The sequence below is a fragment of the Charadrius vociferus genome, unplaced genomic scaffold, assembly GCF_000708025.1.
Source record: "Charadrius vociferus isolate BGI_N301 unplaced genomic scaffold, ASM70802v2 scaffold567, whole genome shotgun sequence".
In the NCBI taxonomy this organism is placed as follows: domain Eukaryota; kingdom Metazoa; phylum Chordata; class Aves; order Charadriiformes; family Charadriidae; genus Charadrius; species Charadrius vociferus.
The window spans coordinates 12,926-31,322 of record NW_009649304.1 but is presented as its reverse complement, the minus strand read 5'-3'; the positions used below and the strand labels follow the sequence as shown (position 1 = coordinate 31,322).

The 18,397-nt window shown below is 42.1% G+C and overlaps 1 protein-coding gene across 1 annotated transcript in view; it reads right to left on the bottom strand.

The window, feature by feature from the left end:
- The window catches only part of SUSD2 (sushi domain containing 2), a 28,800-nt gene that overhangs the window by 5,375 nt on the left and 5,028 nt on the right, over window positions 1-18,397 (bottom strand). The window contains exons 2-13 of the mRNA XM_009889170.1: window positions 16,609-16,872; window positions 15,078-15,229; window positions 14,413-14,580; window positions 13,992-14,166; window positions 12,326-12,527; window positions 11,174-11,259; window positions 10,319-10,587; window positions 8,117-8,260; window positions 6,131-6,286; window positions 3,778-4,026; window positions 2,397-2,669; window positions 1,788-1,970 (exon numbers count right to left, since the gene is read on the bottom strand). Coding sequence (XP_009887472.1) covers window positions 1,788-1,970; window positions 2,397-2,669; window positions 3,778-4,026; window positions 6,131-6,286; window positions 8,117-8,260; window positions 10,319-10,587; window positions 11,174-11,259; window positions 12,326-12,527; window positions 13,992-14,166; window positions 14,413-14,580; window positions 15,078-15,229; window positions 16,609-16,872 — 2,321 coding nt within the window. The remainder of the gene's footprint in view (window positions 1-1,787; window positions 1,971-2,396; window positions 2,670-3,777; window positions 4,027-6,130; window positions 6,287-8,116; window positions 8,261-10,318; window positions 10,588-11,173; window positions 11,260-12,325; window positions 12,528-13,991; window positions 14,167-14,412; window positions 14,581-15,077; window positions 15,230-16,608; window positions 16,873-18,397) is intronic.

Below are 18,397 nucleotides of genomic sequence, written 5' to 3'. Positions count from 1 at the left end.
TGACCCCTGGGAACACAACCAGTTGCATATCAATTAGTAACAATGGTTGGTCCAAGGAAACATTCCATAAACATTCACGCATCTATTTAAAATTAAGCAACATTCCCCGTATTGTATATGCAAATGTTCAATAAGTATTTTTTATGCTAAAGTTCACAATCTGCCGCCCAAAACTCAGTGCATTTCATCTCACAAAGATCACTAAACGTGCAGAACTGCATTGGAAATGAACAAGTAATTGGTGCAGGCCTGCAGAGGCTGATGAAATGTGTCAGCTGGCCAAGAATTCGTTGCTGGTGTGTTGTGCACTTTCCACATTTCTTTGGAAGGTGCTCAGAATGGAGAATCTGTTGATATGAATTATTTGATGAGTACTTTTGGGAACAATTAACTCAGCGTTAAAAGTGCTTTAACATGCCATGCGGCCTTGCGGCATCCTGGTGCTTTGAAACATTGCCATCTTGAGGACATTTGGAGTGTATGTGGCGCATGCATAGAACAAAGTTGAAACTGTCAGAAAATATCAGGCAGTTTCCTGTAGATCATGCAGACAGCTTAACTGCTACTAAATTCAACAATTCCAGGCTAATTGATAATCTAATAGTAGTGACACAAGAGGTGTAATAAATTTATGTTACTTATACTAAATACTATTACACCATTTGCAGTAATTTTACTACTATAGAATAATACATTAGGTTTTGAGATAACATAATCTTTTAGAACAAAAGAGTGCAAGCCTTCAACAAGCGTGGGCCGTGTCTGCTCCTGTGTTTCAGTCTGTGCCCACGGCCTCTGGTCGTCTCACTGGGCACCACTGAAGAGAGCCTGGCTCCGTCCTCTTTGCACCCTCCCTTCAGGTATTTGTACACATTGATAAGATTCCCCTCTGAGTCTTCTCTTCTCCAGTCTGAACAGCTCCCAGCTCTCTCAGCCTTTCCCCACCACAGAGATGCACCAGCCTCCTAATCATCTTCGTGTGTCTTTGTTGGACTCTCTCCAGGATGTCCACATCTCTCTTGTGCTGAGGAACACAGCACTGGACACAGTCCCGCAGGTGTGTCCTCACCAGCGCTGAGCAGAGGGGAAGGATCACCTTCCCCAAACTCCTGGCAATACTTTTCCTAATCCAGCTTGGAACACCATGTGCCTTCCTTACCGCAAGGGCACACTGCTGGCTTGTGTTCAACTAGGTGTCCACAAGACCCCCAGGTCCTTTTCTGCAAAGTTTCTCTTCAAGCACTCATTTTACGTGTGACTTCATAATATATAGATTATATATTTATAAAGCTGATAAAAGAACATTACATTTACATTAGAAAATTACAAAAAAAATAATGCTGTAAATAAGGGTTCTTTTTGTAGTCTTTGTATTTTTGTGTTATGGAATCATTTTTAGCTAAGTACTATGCTTTTGTGTTTTTTGAATACTGAGTTTGAAATTTATTTTAGGTCATCCACTCAAGAAGCATGGCTACCAATTCCTTTCAGCCAAACCTAGAGAAAGGGAAGCATGTAGCCGCTTAGAAAGAGTAGATACATGAAATTAAAACAAATAAAAAAACAAAAAAGCCCAACCCAAAAAACAACCACAAAACCACTATGAACCACCTGTTATTTAGATCTGAATATTAGTCTTTCTAGAAACCCAGGGATCTCATGTCCAATGTCTTCCCAAGTAGTAGGAGAAGTTGCTTTTGTCAAGGGCCATCATCCTATACTGAGATTGCTTTGTTTGTGATAATGATTTTTTAATGTCAATTTGTAACATTTAAAAGGAAACTGACCTGCTTTTGCAATGCAACTGGGTGTGTCTCCAGACCAGGTCCCCGTCACTTGGCAAATTCTTTCCTTTGCCCCAGCGAGTTCGTAGCCCTGATTGCAGATGAAACTGATGGTTGACCCCAGCAGGTAGTTAGTTCCATTCTTTCTTCCATTGGTTGGATGATCCAGCCAGCCACAAGAGATCACTAGTAAAAGAGACATAGCTGATTAAAATATTTTGGATTTGGACTAGAAAATCTCCATCACAATGATTCAAATGGCATTTTAGTGGCAACTCATGGAAAACCAAAGATTTTTAGGCTAATAGAAAGACAATACTTTCTGATTTTTTATTTTATTTTTTATTTCCAAGTCTGAGGAAGACAGGTGAAGGCATAGAATATGAAGATAAGGGTGTAGCAGTGGAAGAAATTGAAAGAAATTTATGTTGTGTTTGTCTAACTATCCTACCAGTGCAGAATTTTCCTGGTACAAGGATAATTCCTCCCAATAAGAGTGTTTACAGGTGTATGAACCTACAGCTGACCAAAGCCTCCTCGAACACTGTCAATTATTTAGACGTCCTGCAGAAACAACTGCAGTGATGGATGCTTTTTGGAATGTTGTATCACCTGGCTTTAGATTTTCTACCCGGAGCTTGTGGTTCTGATGAGATAGTCTTGTGGAACGTCCCACTTCAAGGCTTCTTGTTGTCAGGACATCGAATCTGCAGAACGGGTCAGAGCCACAGAGCAAGACCATGTCTTTCACCAGGGGATCAGCAGGGTCTTCATAAGGAATGAACACGGGCAGAAAGGAAGCATTGTGCTTTTCCCCATAAAAGAAATTGTTCAGTAACAACTCTGTGTCGTAAGTAAAGAGAGAAGTTCCATTTTCAACAGCCCCTTAGGAGATGGAGAAAGAGAGAGATTCATATGTAACATTGCCTACAGACCTATACCACCTTCTGCAACTAATCCAAGTGCTTATTTACGTAAAAGTAGCTAGAGCTGGAAAAGATCTACAAAGACCTATAGCTTCCTTCTGCTCAAGATTATTTTCCTTTTCATATGCAGCATCTTAACTTAGCCCTAAGGTTAGTGTTTGGTTAACCTGGTGTTTGATCAATTACTTAAAATTAGATCCAAATAATTGTGTAGCTATGATTTTACACAAAGATGGTTTTAGATGCCTGCTGGCAAAATGGTGACAAAGAAGTACCTCATACAGAGCTAGCTAAACCAAACATTACAAGCAACACAAATTCTGATCCTGTATGTCCCTAAATTTATCATACCTGCCATGGCCCCACATTTTGTTTTCACTTTGCTAAATCAGAAACTTCCTGAAGTAGGAGCAGTGCGACTTTTCAGTATGATCTGAATCCTGGAGTACAGCTACACTGTGCTTGATACAGCTATCAACTGGTAGCCACAGGGTATTTAGCGTCATGTTTCTGGCCCATTTTCTAACCTGATGTCAGGAGAAATGCTGACCAGTCTAGTGATTCAGTCTAGATACAGCAGCCTAATTGCTTTCATTAAATGAAAGCATCCATTCTTTTACACACACCCCCCTCACCCTCTTTTTTAAAGGGACAATTATTAAATTGTGATTTAATAAATGATTTTTTAAATTGTCAGCATGGTACTTGATGGAAACATTGCCAATATTCTGGAAAAAGCTGACCCTGGCTATCCTATACTTCTGTACCACTTTAGTCTGGTGATGCTGTGTTCAGCTGACTGTGGTAGGTGGAATTCTGAAAGTGTAAGCTGTGAAATACACACTCTGACTCTTGATGGAACAAAGTGCAGGACGGTCCATCGTGGTTCTGTCTTCAATCATTCGGCTAGGTACATTACCCACTTGGGTAGAGGAGGGAATACTTCTCTTACTCCCTTCTCTTCCCCTGGTACAGGTTGCTTAGCAGACCTCATTTGCTAGTCTGTAAATCGAAGTTGTTTTGAATTTGTAAAGAAAATGTAATAATAGACCAGAGAAATGACTTACAGTGAGCTCCAAACTCAAACAACTGCTGGGGACTTGCATGAACTGACATGGTGGTCTTATTCTTGAAGGTATACTCATCCTCTGTATTGCCATTCATTACCCCAAAGAGACCCTGTGTGTGATTCATAAACTTCTCTGGGAGCAGAACTGTCAGGGTCAGAAATCCTCCACTTCCCCTTATTTCCACTCCAGACCCGGAAGAGAACATCACTGTGATGTTCTGATCAGCCGTAGAATGGAGAAAGAGACCTATAAGAATGAGAGTAAGAGGACAAAATAGGTAGTCATCCATAGTGAACAGATTGTTGTGTCATCAGTTTTAACCATTTTTCATAAAGCTTTTCCTCCTTTCCACTCTGGGCTACATTCTGAGAAGCATTTAAAGGGAGGCCACATCTTCATACCTACAACTGCGGAAAGATGGCTACCACAGAGTAGTAGCTAAAAAAAGCCCCCAGTTATGATCTGCACTGCCTTCTGCCAGTGTCCCAGAGCAGAAGCTTTAAGATATGAGATGATTACATCAGAGAGTGGCTGTGAGCGGGAAGCACTGCTCTCAGTGGTCACAGGTTTCCTCTGCTTCTTGATTGTCTGGTCAAGACTTGGGTGTTTTAGTCTAGAGAAAAGAAGACTGAGGGGGGATCTTATCAATGCTTATAAATACTTAAAGGGAGGGTGCCAGGGGGATGGGAACAGTCTTTTTCAGTGGTGCCCAGTGACAGGACAAGAGGAAACGGGCACAAACTTGAATATAGGCAGTTCCATCTTAACACGAGGAGGAACTTCTTTACTTTGAGGGTGGCAGAGCAGTGGCACAGGCTGCCCAGAGAGGTGGGGGAGTCTCCCACTCTGGAGCCATTCCAAACCCACCTGGACGTCGTCCTGTGCCACTGCTGTAGGTGCCCCTGCTCTGGCAGGGGGTGGGACTGGGTGAGCTCCAGAGGACCCTGTCAGCCCTCACCAGTCTGGGATTCTGTGATTCTGTGACCTCCCTAATATGGTTTCTTCTCCAAGCCTCATCACTCTCCCATTCTTTTTTCCTTCCTGCATCTCTCTGCTTCTGCAGCTCCTTGTCACTGTAGCCTTCTCTCTGCTCTTCATTATATTTTCCAGCCATTTGAGGAATACTAATTGCTAGCCACAGAAAACTTCCTCTGCTGAACAGGAGGCTTACTGTTAAAATTCTAGTAATGTTTAGAGTATTTGTCAAATTATTATAAAGATTAATCAAATGATCACATCCCTGGAGGAAAATAGTCAACTTTTCATAGCCTTTTCAGCTAGAAAATAGAGGAATAACAACTAACCGATAAAGAGAGCTCCTGATAGGTGAATGTGAAATGCAATTATATTTTAGCATATATTTTGGTTATATTTTACTATATTTCATTTTGCCTGGTAGGTTTCATTGCATTAGATGCAGTGAGCTCAAAGCAGAATGTGAAGTAAAAAGTTTTTAATTCCATTCACCCTCCACAGTATGAGAAGGAAAACCATTGTTCTACAAGCCACTGAAAGCCCATAGAAGATGTGGGTATTGAAGCCGTCTGTTAAAACACTTCACTGTCATTTCCAGGATTGCATGCCATCCCTTCACACTCCTCTCACATCCCAGAAAGTTCAGGCAAACACCAGGTGTTGGTAAAGGTTGCCATTTATGTTATTTGGACATTCGTGGAGAGGAGAACGTACCACAGTCCAGCCCACTGGCAAATTAGATGAGACTGCCTCTCCCTGGAGCCAGCATAGGTGCTTCCAGGTACAGCTAGGCTAACTGCCAGTAATGCTGATGAGAAGCAGGAAGGTTGCAGGTTCTGATGTGCTCACCTGAACCATGACTCCCTGGGAACACAGATAGCTACCGTGTGCTCCTCTGTAGCGTGCTTGATCCATGACTATTTGGAAGGAGATGTGTAGCCCATAGTTCTGGTGGCTATATTCCTGCCCATATTGTAGCTGTCGTCAGTCTCAAAGGCCAGAGGAATTCATGCACTGGGCTAGTATAAAGACAGGCCCAGGTAGGCAAATTGGATGAAGAGAGCATTCTCCACCATGCTCTCAATTTTATTTCTTTCACCAAGGCCCATGCCAACTGTGCACTACCGCTGATTCTCCCTCAGTCTGGCAGCAACTGAACTGAAGGAAGTCATGTAACAATAAAATAAATTCTAATGAGCTGGGACATTGCCTGTCCTTTTTTTCACTCCTCACATAATTTTTGGAGTGATCTGCAGCCTGTTTCGCAAAAGGACACTGAAAAGAGAGTCAAAATGCATGCATGTAGAGATATTTTTAACTATACACGGGCTTCATTGGAATACAATAGTTTACAACGCTGACATTTGTAACTAACCTTTCAGGTCCATCCAGCTTTGCTCAGAGAAGTTGATGACCTTCTGGTTCAACAGGACCTCCAGATTCAAATCCTCTGAGTAGCGTACTTCAATCACATCAGATTTGTTCTCCTGCATGGCCACTGCAGACAAGCCTGTCACCCGAGCCCCAGTTCCTTCCAAATAAAAAAACAACCTCTCAAAATACCCAACGTGATGTAAAGTAAATATGGAAGGTTATAATGATTCTGGCAAAAAAATCCCCAGATATTTCCTAAAAATAGTTAAATATGACTATTTATATTTGAGGGAATTGCTAAGCATTTAAGTTACATAAAAATCCACGGTATAAGTCTCCTACCAGTGTGGTATATTGAAAGCAGAATGTTAATGCTAAAAAAGTCTGGAAATTCTAAATCCTTCATCACAATGGCAGTGGCTGAACTATGTAAGAAGACCAGTTTATCTCCTTCTTGCACATTCAATACTGTGAATAAGGCCTGGGAAAATTGAAGGTAATTTCAGGGAGGGCATGACAGAAAAAGGAAACAGAGTGAACAAAAATTTAAGAAATTATCTTCAGAATAAACTGCTCAGTGACTGTCCTGGTTCCGGCAGGGATGGGGTTAATTTCCCCCAGGAGCCGGCAGGGAGCAGGTATTCCATCCCACGTGACCCATGCCCGGGCTATAAGAGGAGCTAGCCAGGCGAGGAGAGCAGTTGCCTCTTGGGGGTGGGCTGCGGGGTGGGTTGGTCGGTCGGTCGGTATGCTTCGCAGAGGTACTGTAGTTGCATTTTCATCTTTCCTTTTGCTGTTCTGTTAAATTGCATTATTTTAACCCACGAGTTTTGCCCTGACGATTTCTTTTTCCACGACTGTGGGAGTTGCGTGAGTGGCTGCTTGGTTCTTTGTTGCTGACTGAGGCCAGCCCACGACAGTGACTTATGCCACTTTTACCACAAACACAGTAAAATCTATCATCAAGGGCAAAATATTTCCTTGATAATCTCCACCCTATCCAGTGTGATATTCAGTATAAGCATTCACGCCTGCATGGGTGGTGTAATGCACAGTCAATTTTTAGTCCATCCTTTATAATTCTACCAGAAGTACCAAATCTTTGAAGTGCATCCCTGAGGTAAGCTGGAATATTCTTTCCTGAGGCAAGGTACGTAAAACAGCACTAGATACAGGAAAAGCATAAACAAATGTATCTGACATAAGGCTTTTAAGGTTGTCCTAAGAAGCATGATCCCATTCTGCTGTTTCGTACTCTATTTTTTCTTAATTTCAAAATGCCGGTATATGACAATCTCCTCCTTACAGGCTGGTTTGCCATCTGCCCATTCAAATGATGAAGGATACAGGTACCTCCAGAAAGCTTCTTCTGCCCTAGGTTTTGTTTTACAAACAAGTCAAAAGACCAGGACAATCAGGCCCTTTGACTTAAAAAAAATCACCCCCTTAACCAACTTCTCACCAGACACTTCTGCTAGCTTGAGGTGCTCAGAAAGTTTTTCCCCATCCAAAGTATGTTTTCTCAGCTCCTTCTGGGACATTTGTGCTCTGTCAACATATGCATTCATATACAGCTAACACAAACAAAATAAAGCAGGCACCTGCCTTCTGTTAATTTTCAGCTGCAGTAGTATCAAAATGCATCAGCTGGGAGCTACAGCTGTTGACTGATTCCTAGAACAGACCTTTTGTTTCCTTATAGATGGGAAAGGGTATGGAGAGAAATGAGAATAGTTTTCTTGAGCTCTTAAAAGAAAACTTACACTTCCATTACTCAAACCCAATAAAACTGGCAAATAATCTCAGATTAGGAAGTTATTTTTTTCCTGAACATTCTGTCTGCCTTCTAATTAGCTTCAAAACGTTGACCTCTGACCAATGGCCAAAAAAGACGACTAGAGAAGATAGGAGGAATGCTGTGAAGTGCAAACCAAGCCACTTCAGAAGCTAGTATTTGTCATCGCTGCTTCCTCTCTTACCAACTTACCATTGGGAAAGTGTACCTGCTGTGTCCTTCCTTGCACTCTTAGGGATGTGAGATCAGACTCTACCAATGTGTATTCTCCTTGGCCTTTGAAGGTGAAGTTCAGACCGTCAAATGTGAGGAAGTGAGGATCCCCAAAAGCAGATGCTGTTTTTAAAAGCAAAAAAAGAAATAGGATAAACAAAATCCACAACCCATTGCTCCTCTTCTTAGGTTCACGAGAAAAGAAATCTCATTGTGGTGATCCAAAGAATGGCATTTAAATAAAGGAAAAAATGCAAGTCTGGTTGATGGTAAATGTGACATGAGGAACAGCCATGGCAACCTCGAACAGCATGGTGGGAACAGTGAGAAACATAATTCCGGTTATTCTTATCTTCATCAGCCAACATTTAGGGCTGCACTTTAAAAGGCTGTTACGGGCAGCAATGCTTAATTGGTAAATCCCCTACCAGAATCCTTGCTGTCAGTCTAGAAGCCTGATTTGCATACAGTGTATGGGGAGATTTGGACACAAACACAGCGCTTTGGCAGAAGCAGCTCACCAGGGAGCTTCCAAATGTAACTGGAAGTGACAGTTACAGAAATGGGATGGGACTTTGAAGTCTCATCTGCCCTGAACAGAGAGACATGGCAGTGATCCTCAGCCGCAAAGCCACTTTGGAGTTCAGCAGATATCCTTGGTTTTGCCTTTTAGATGAGTAAGAGTTCAGAAGGCCCCGCTCCCCTGCAGCAAAAAAAGCTGAAGTTGCATCATCTTATCTGAGGTATGACTCTTAACGACTAAGGACATGCATGTGACGGGTAGGTCCTTAACTGCTTGATTGTTAAGTATTTTGGGATCATTGTCTCTCTCAATCGTTCCCTAGAAAAAGAATCCCCTCCATAAATCAGGTTCATTAGACCGAGGGAAAGAAGGCCATTCTTTTTTTCTCCTCTGCAGTTATTGCATTCACTGGGGAATTTCAGACCAAAATGCACATAGCAAACAAACGCAACAGAAAATCACAGTAAAGAAGGCCTTCCCCTGAGTGATAGGTTCAAGTAACTTCTCCGCATCAGGCAGATGAGGTGTTTTAGCCCAGCATCTCATGTTCCAGGAGAGTTCTGTAAGTACCAAGGTAGGTGACTTTTTTTGTTTGATCTGATTTTGCACTGCATCTGTATTTGGCATGATCTGAGAAGCTTGTGGCATTGAGATCTTTGCAGAGGGTTCTGCAGCATTTGAGGGTTAGTTTCTCAGATGCTTAGGCTTGCACGAGGTTAATGAACACACTCCTGGCTGTGCGGTAGCACCAGCAGTTTGGCATGTACTTTCTAGGAGAAAGACAAGCATCTGCAGTGCTTAGTGAGAGCTGCATGATGGACTTTTGTCATGAGAGATGGATGTAATGGACTAAGTACATTTGGGAATCTTTTTGCTCAGGACTAGGCCATGGACTGGCAAGGACCTTGCCCTTCCAACCTTATTATAACACTTAGATCCCAGCTCCTTATTCCTTTGTTGCTTCCAGACAGGAAAATTTGATGGGGGAAATCAGGAAAGACTTTCACTCTCCGTTACTGCTAGTCCTGGGAGAGTCTCCCATGTCACATCCCAGCTACCTCCTTCAGGGCCTTCTGCGGTTTTCTCCTTTTAGCCTGAAGCAAATTGCTGCCTCTTTGCACTTTTCTTCTTTATGGGAGGCCACAGTCCTTCTGGACACCTCAGCACCTCAGCTGCATAGAAGGTGGCAAAACATGTGGCAGCAATAGAAGTATGGCAAAACTGGAGGACTACTTAAAAGCAACAGGCAGGAACAATTGACACACTTGTACGTGGTAAAACTTCCATATTTGATATTAGTAGCATTTTTCAGAGTGAAACCTTTTCTAGATGCTGACAAGCTGTCATTAACCATCCCTAACCATCTTCTTTCTGAGAAAGTGCCCACTGATGATAGAAGTCGTGGATATTGACTACTGAACTTCAGCTATTTAGGTTCCAGGGGTTAATGAGGTACTCAACAGCAGAAAATCTTGCAGGGCAATTACAAACCACATACAGTTTTTGCCACTGATAGATCAATAGAAACCTTCCATGGAAATTTTTCACAGGAAATTGTTCCCTCACCATTGTCAACTGACACATACATATACAAATATTCTAAAAGCCAACACTGTATCAAAAAACTACACTCCATAATGGAATTCTGAAGCCTTTACCAGCTCGAGGTGGGCGATACGTCCTGCAGTCGCTGGAGGGCCGCTTTTTCATATAGACGTGACAATTATCAGACCACAGGCAGCAGTAATAGAAGCTGATGACATCATAAAGCCAATGGGAAAAGCCAGGTATCCGGGGAGGCTTCATGAAAGGTGGTGAACCCCAGTCATGACCTCGATCAGGTGTGCTGCCTCCTGTGGAGTCACGCGTGAGGATTTGGGTCCCCGTGGAGTCATAGCAACACTGCTGTCCTGCTGCGTACTGGGGACTGGTTGAGAAGAAAGTCATCATTCCGCTTTGTGAAGTCCACTCCTACCTAGAGGCTATCTATTGCCTTTTTATGGATATAGCTAAATATTTTGGTTGCCAAGCTTTATATGATGTCCAGAGATCTGACACCTCCCAGTTAGACTTCCCCCCTCCCACCCCTGCTCTGTTCTTATAAATTAGACCAGACCAGGGATAGGGAGAGAGGGGTTTTTAACCAAGGCAGGAAGTTCTCTAGGCCTTACAGCTACACAAACATAGCACTTTTCAAAATTGTTCTGATGGAAAGAGAGCAAAGAATAACTTGTTGAACCAATTGTTGACCAATACAGGAAAGGCTTAATTAGGCCTAATATTAGCGCTTGTTTTGGTATCCTAAAGTTTAGTACAGTGCAATCAATTGTTTATTAAATCTAGGCTCTTAACTTCACCTCAGCAATGAGGGCCAATACCAGAATAAGAGGGAAACAATGGTTGCTATGAGCCTGAGAGTTGAGAGTCCAGAGACTTTTGTGACTTCCTTCATGCTGCTGTCTCTGAGGTGGAACAAGTCATAAAAAAATGCAGTTTTAAAAAATGTTCTTTACCTGGCTTGAATGGCTCTTACACAATGCACAGCACCGGGGTGATAAGTACACACACTCCCCTTTTCAATGTCACAGCCATAATCTGTCTGAAAAAGATCAATGCTCACGCTTAATGGGGTTCTTCCCACATTGTCCTTTCTATTTTCATGTCCTCTCCCCACCCTTTGTCTCTGATGTATGTGTGAAGTCTAAATGAACTGGTTGTAGCTGTGTGTTGAGTAGCATGGGATGATAGGAAAAAACAGTGAATTTAACACCGATGTGATTGGAACGACTTGTTAGTCTAACCTGAGCATTTTACAGTCTATTACAACAGACCTTGAAGAACAGATGCAGCTAGATGGGGAATTCAACTATAAGTGCAAAACAAACACAGATCACACCAGACTAAACTTTCGTCCTATGTTCTTAGAGGCAGTGTAGTAGATCTAATTTGTTTTCTTCACGTGCTTTTAAATGTATCATTTGAAATACATCACGTTTCATAACCAGGAAGGGGTAGTAACAAAATTACCTAATTTTTTCTTTTTAAATATGCATAAACACACTGCCACCATTTGGTATCATAAATAGGAGAGGAATTTACCCTATCTGTTCCTCAGATCAGTGCTGTAAGTGAAAGCGTAGACTAAATGACAATTGATTTCTTAGCTTTTGTCACTTCCTTGTTAACAGCGAAGCTGAGAAGGAGGAAGGAAGGAAATAATGGATTACTGCTGTGGACTTGAGCTCTGAAACACAAGGCCAATAGGTCTGCAGCAAATTATGATACACTAGGCAGAAATGTGGCCTGCTTCTTCTGGCATGGGATATTGCCTAGAAAGACAGACTGCCATCTTGTAGGATCTTGAAGAAGTCATCCCTGCTTCCACCTCCACAGAGCTCACTGCCCTCCCTCCCAGTCTACCACTGGGATTACTGTCTTAATTCCCTGCTTGAAGGTGATTTCCACCTGCTGTCCTACAGGCAATTTTTTTATTCATACTACCTGGATAAGCTGTATCTGCCTCTGCCATTTGACAAGCTACTTGTGCAATTTTAAATATAATTTAATTTCCTTGTAATGACTTTTAGAGAGGAAACAGGTGTGTGTGAGGAGCATGGCATTTCCTAAGCTTCTACATAAGCCAGAGGGATCAATTAGTAACTCACATGGAACCTGCCAGTGTCAGCTCTTGCCTGTGCCAAAGTGCAAGGGCAATCTATAATTTCTTCCATGAAGTCTGGAAGCTTTTCCTCCTTTCTCTGCCATTCTATACATTTCGCAGTTGCCCATGCATTTGGGTCATTTCTGAAGTCTTTCCCAAGGTGCCAAGCCAGTGCATGCTCTGAGCTCCAGACTGATGGAATGTTGCTGGAAAAAAGAAAAAGCCAGAAAATAGATCTGAAAGCTTAACAAGCACTGCTTTAACAGTAACTCTGTGTCTTAATCACTATAATTACGAAGAATTTTTCAACTTGCGAGTTGTTATTTCCTTACAAAGGCCACTGCTTTCTTTTTCCTGCAAAAAGTTACAGCAAATCAAAATTTTCCTGATTTAGAAGGTGATGTGACAGCATGCAGCAAGTATGCAATAATCAGAATACATTTTAGCATTTGTGATTCTGGCTTACATGGATCTTTTTAGAGACATGTTTTCTATTCATGCCTTTTCACATCGTAGTTCCATTTAGGCCAGAATGAAGACCGTCTGCATTCTCTAACAAAACCTAATGCAGTGCCCCAGTAGTATCAGGCCTGATGGCAATAGATGGGGAGAAACCACTCAGAATCCTTGAAGTCTTCCAAGGCTACTCTGCTCTCCACCCACGAAAAAATACCATACACGAACTGTAATAAAAAAAAACTCTAGAAAGAGAAAATGTTACCCTTCTGTGGGTAGCGACTCGTGAATGCTAAAAAAGGTTATGCTGTATTAGTAATATGTTCTAGAACTGAAGAGGTGGCATTTTGTATATTCACACATGGTGTGGTGGCCACACCATCTACATCAAAAAATGCAGACGTGGAAGAATGAAGGAACATCTACGCAAGCTCAGAGTATGTATGGAGCGCTTACGGAGGTAAATCACAAAAAATCATGGGGAAATACAGGAAATGGGCATAAAATTTGTAGAAATGCAAAGGCCTGCATGCAAAATAGAAGAAAACTAAATGCAGAGGAAGGCCTGAGGATGCAGTGACAAAAGCTCCACAATTAGGGCCTCCTCCACAGTTGTGACAAAAGAAATTAGCAGGTCCTGGTTTGCCGAGGGTATTGGGTTTGGCTGGGGTGGAGTAATTTCCTTCATAGCAGCCCGTACAGTGCCATGTTTTAGATTTGTGACCAAAACAGTGCTGATAACACACCGTTTTAGCTATTGCCAAACAGTGCTTGCACAGTGTCAAGGCTTCCTCTGTTTCTCACGCTGGCCCCCAGGGAGTAGGAAGGAACAGAGGCTAGAAGGGAACACAGCCATGACAGCAGACCCAAAGTGGCCAAAGGTGTATTCCGTGCCATAGACCATCACGCTCAGGAGCAGGGGAGTTTTTCCAGAGCAGCCCTTACTTGGTGACTGCCTGGGCATTGGTCTGCTCGTGGGAGGTCGTGAACGGTTGCCCTTGCGTTACTTCCTCACGCCCTCGCCCCTCTTAACTTAATAAACTGTCTTTATCTCAACCCATGTTTTTCTCACTTTTGCCCTTCCAATTCTCCCCCTATTTCTTCATGTGAAATGGAGCCTGAGTCCCCATTTTAAACATCAAAGGAGACAGCAACTTTAATGCAGGAAGCAATAATAAAGTAACTATGATAAATGAATGTTGTGATGTACTTGCCTCTTCCCGTCAGAATAGTTGCTGGGTGTAATTCTCAAAATTCCAAAGTCCCATGTACTGTAATTTCCTTTAGCAGGTACAGGAATGAAAGAAAATTTCCCAGTATTGGGAATTTCTCTTGCCAAAGTATAAAGATATTTCCATTCGGCCAAACAGTTTTCCGAGTAACTGTCACCTGTCACATAAAGGAAGAAAATTGTTTCGGATGCTGGAAAAGAACAGTTACCACAAAATTTAAATTAAATGTCTTCACTCATATATCAATGAACAAGAAAAGCTGCCATTATTGTCATGAGTTATTTATACATGCAGATCTCTTCTTGAGGCCTCAGTAAAAGCGATCGCATGCCGTGCAGAGCTCTGCACATAAGTTACAAGTGCGATGACTGCTTGTGCGCAGGTAGATAAAGTGTCATTTTACCTGTTTCCTGGTATCCCCAGACTTCTATGTTGATGAGGGTTGCTGCAAGTGCCTGTTGTGTCCAAGTAAGAGTTAAGTTTCCATCAGTGTTCGGGGTGCCATAGTATTGCCATTTTGTCTCATTTACCAACGTGCATTTTTCTCCATCCGAAACTTTGCTGTGATGTACTACATTACAGAACAGAAAAAAAGGATTGATAACATTTCTGCTTTGCACAGCTCTGAAAAGGTACCGCTATATGATTTAGCAGTTATTTCCCCTGTGCTTTCCTATGCTTTCTAACAGGATGCACAATACAAAAAGACTAAGCTGAAGCTGAGAGAACGCAACCCCTACTAATGTCTGTAGTCCTTAGGTTACAACACCATGATGCAGTTATTTTCCTACAGAAGTAGCTACAAAAAGGGAACTGTTTTGGCCAACCTCATTTTTAAGCAAGACTTTTTATGTATTAATGCTGCTGCTGTATAGCAGCAGAACTCAACTGCTGTGAAAGTTCATCTCTCAAAATATGAATTAACAGGAGGGCAGCAAGAATCACTTTTCTGAGGTCAAACAGCCTGTTAAGGAAGAAGAAAAGCGCTAAAGAGGGAAAGGCTTATATAATCTTGTATCCATAGAGCATGAACACAGAAAGAAGAGGGATACTGTAGATTTAGGTGACCTGATAACCAAGTTCCAGAGTATGGAAACGTCAGCCCATCATCTGTAGAAACTTCAAAAGGGATGAAACCAGTCTCATACAGCAACGGGGAGATGCAGTGGGCATTTCCATCCTTAGTAACATAGCCACTGGTACTGATATTCTGCTTGAACCTGTTGATGTTAAAAACACTTTTCAGTGTCACCACTGAGAGAAGGAAAATTCTGAGCATCTCAGTTGTGTTTCATTAAGCAACTTTATGTCATGTATAGATCATTCCAAGTCCCATGGCTGTTTTGCTAGTAGCAGTGAATATAAACTGGAAAAATTTGTGTGTACTTTGTGCTTATTACACCAGTGTGGATTCTGCTGTGCACTGCACAAATACACAGCAATCTGCAAGCCTTAGATTTACTATTTAATTACTGGGGGAGGGGGAGACAATAAATCAGCAATAAATAACAAAGGGACAGAAGGAAGAAAAAGGTGATGTTATAGGACTAATAGGATCACAGGGTGGCTAACATTGACAATGATATGCAGGCATTGCAAATGTCTGGTTTTGTGGGGGTTTTTTTTGCTGGTAATAAGTCCTGTGAACACAACAAAAGTAATTTCATGCTGTTCTAGAATTTCTGTTGCAAAGATTAACTCAGAACTCACTGCTTGTTATTTAACCATCTGCTTCCAGCTGGGGCTCTTGCCCAGTGCGCTGAAGTATAATTCCACCCATGACTCGTCAGGATTGATGTATGCTGACTGCGTAGCTACTCCAAGTACCGCAGGGAGTTGGAGCCTGCCAGGAAGTTGTGCCTTTGCTTGTCTGCACTGAAGTTTTTATTGGCTATGATAATGCAACTGTGCAGGTATTTCAAAGTACACAGTCGTGTTCTATAGAATGAATGCCTGGGTCAAAGGTTTTCCTGATGAAGAACTAAAAACTTTTTAAGGTGCTGCTATCCAGATGGGAAGAACTCCAAAATCTCATCCAGAACCCTCTGTGGAAAGAATGTCAGGACACTGAGGTCAGTCGAATTCAGTGTACCGTATGTATTGCACGTTTGACACATGTACCTAAGTGTGATACAGGCTGACATGCTTAGGATCCACAGCTTTGTCTTACAGGAAAAAGATAAGATGTCCTACCTGCATTTCTTTCTTGTTGCTTTCTCATTCAGATTAAGAAATGAATACTTCCTTTTCACTAAATGGAAATGCTAAAAAAGTATTGAAACAAACAGCCCCAAAAGGAAGCTCTTTTAGAAAAGTCACTGTTTTGATATGCTAAGGGAAGAACTAGCAGAGTAATGATTGTATCGCACAATAACTCGACCTAAATGAAATAATCCTGTGTAGGAATACAGACAACACGTATTTTTGAGGGTGAGGGTTAGCAGAATGTTTGCACGTTTCAAGAATCTGACAACTTTACAAAGTTAAGTTTTCACTCCTGTATAGACAAGTCTTGTTTTGTGGTAATTACCTATTGTTGAAAAGTGAGATTAAAAAGGTTCACCTCCCTTTGGCAGAGGAATATAAAATCATGGCCCACCTGCATGTTATCACAGAAGAGGCGTTAAAAGCTGTATTTTCAATCAAAAAGTCCTTGCCTCCCATCAGAGATCCTGAGTATGGAGAAATCTGAAGACAAAATTCTTTATAATCAGGACAGCAAAACCCCAAGGACTGGCACGTCACCTGGCAAGAACAGGTACCAAGCAGCTCCCCACATCGGTGTGCGCAAGAGTCTTGAGCTCCTTGTTCATGGAAGAAAAAAACATAGTCAGGAATCTTACTGAACTCTTCTAGATACTCTCTGAAACAGAAGTGCATCATCTAAAGGACTACTGTAAATAAATGAAGTAGGCTGGTTATGTTAGTTTAGGAATGTATTTAGGTGAAGGCTGTCATCACCTGAATACTAAGGTTGCTCCATTTTGAATATTTACCCCCCAGACAGCACATAATTTCACCAACTCCATGGGTATTTTTACATCTAATAGAAAGATAATTCTCCAGAGCAGCCCCTTGGTGAGTGTCACTAATTGTATTTATTTCTGAGAGAAGGCCTTAAGTAAACCAGAATGGGATCTCGTCACTGTCAACCCTACATGGGAATCAATGAGAATGGAAGGCTAGCGCTCTTGGATGAATGGAAAGCTAACATTAGTGACAAAGTGTGCTCCAATATGAGATTATGAAAAGCTACTGAAATTTCTTTCTTTTGTGCATTTTATTCGAGTCTATCTTAACAAGGTAGCTGTTAAGATGACACAGACAGCTGACTAGGCCCTTGGCTTAGGTCTGGCTGAGATCTAGCTGAACAGACCAGGAGTAATTACTGGACATGACATGAAAAATTGCTCCACACAGATGAAAGAGTGAGAATTTGACAGACGTTACAGTAACACCGAGTAACAACTGGATTTCACAAACAGTTAAGGGGAAGTTAAGTGAGATGGACAAACTGCACAGACAACTGGGAGCACTGAGGACCTTTGTGGGAGTAGAATCTTGCAAGGGCAACACTACTTGGGTAACTAAATGAATAATACCATGCAGTGCTGAGATTAACTAGGTAAGTGTCAGAAATTCTAAATTTGGACATGGATGTAGTAAAATTGGGACCAATGATGGAAAAGTAATTAGGGGAGGGTTGCTCATTTGGGAGGACACAAACAAAAAGAAAGGGAGGCGTCAAAGTGCATGGTGAAGAACAAGCATGGGAAAACAGAGACAAGGGAACATAAAGGGAGCCGGTCACACATAAACTAACTGCTGGCCAGTATGTTTCTCTGACTGAGCCCTGCACCTGATCACCATAGCCATTTTGTTAAATCCTGACACTATTTTCTGTATCGCCTCACTCTGTGTGTGTGTGTTTGTGTGAGCGCACATGTTGTAGTCATAAGTGAACTTCAGGATGAACTGGTCAGTCATTACAAGGAGACCCGCACTTGGGAAGACCCAAGTTCTGAGCTGTTGACCACATAAGGGACTTGGGATCCAGGCTTAGCTAATAGGCAAATTTAAACCCTAGGTTAGCATGCAATGTATCTGTGAATGTGGTGGGACTGTGAATATTGAGAGAAAGGGTGTGTTTGTGTTTTTGCTAGTGACATTACATTGTGATCAGCTGAAGAGGAGGAACAGAACTGGGTGATGTGCAGGTGTATGGGAGTGCTGTTTGTGTTTATCTGGATGCTGGTAAAAACACTGCTCTGTGCTAGCCTGTGCGGCCGGCTGTGTTAACCTGGTGGGTATAGTATGTGTATCTGCTGCTTTGCAATAGAGCCTCAGTCTCCATACTGGCGGGACCTACGGATGGGAACAGCAGTATC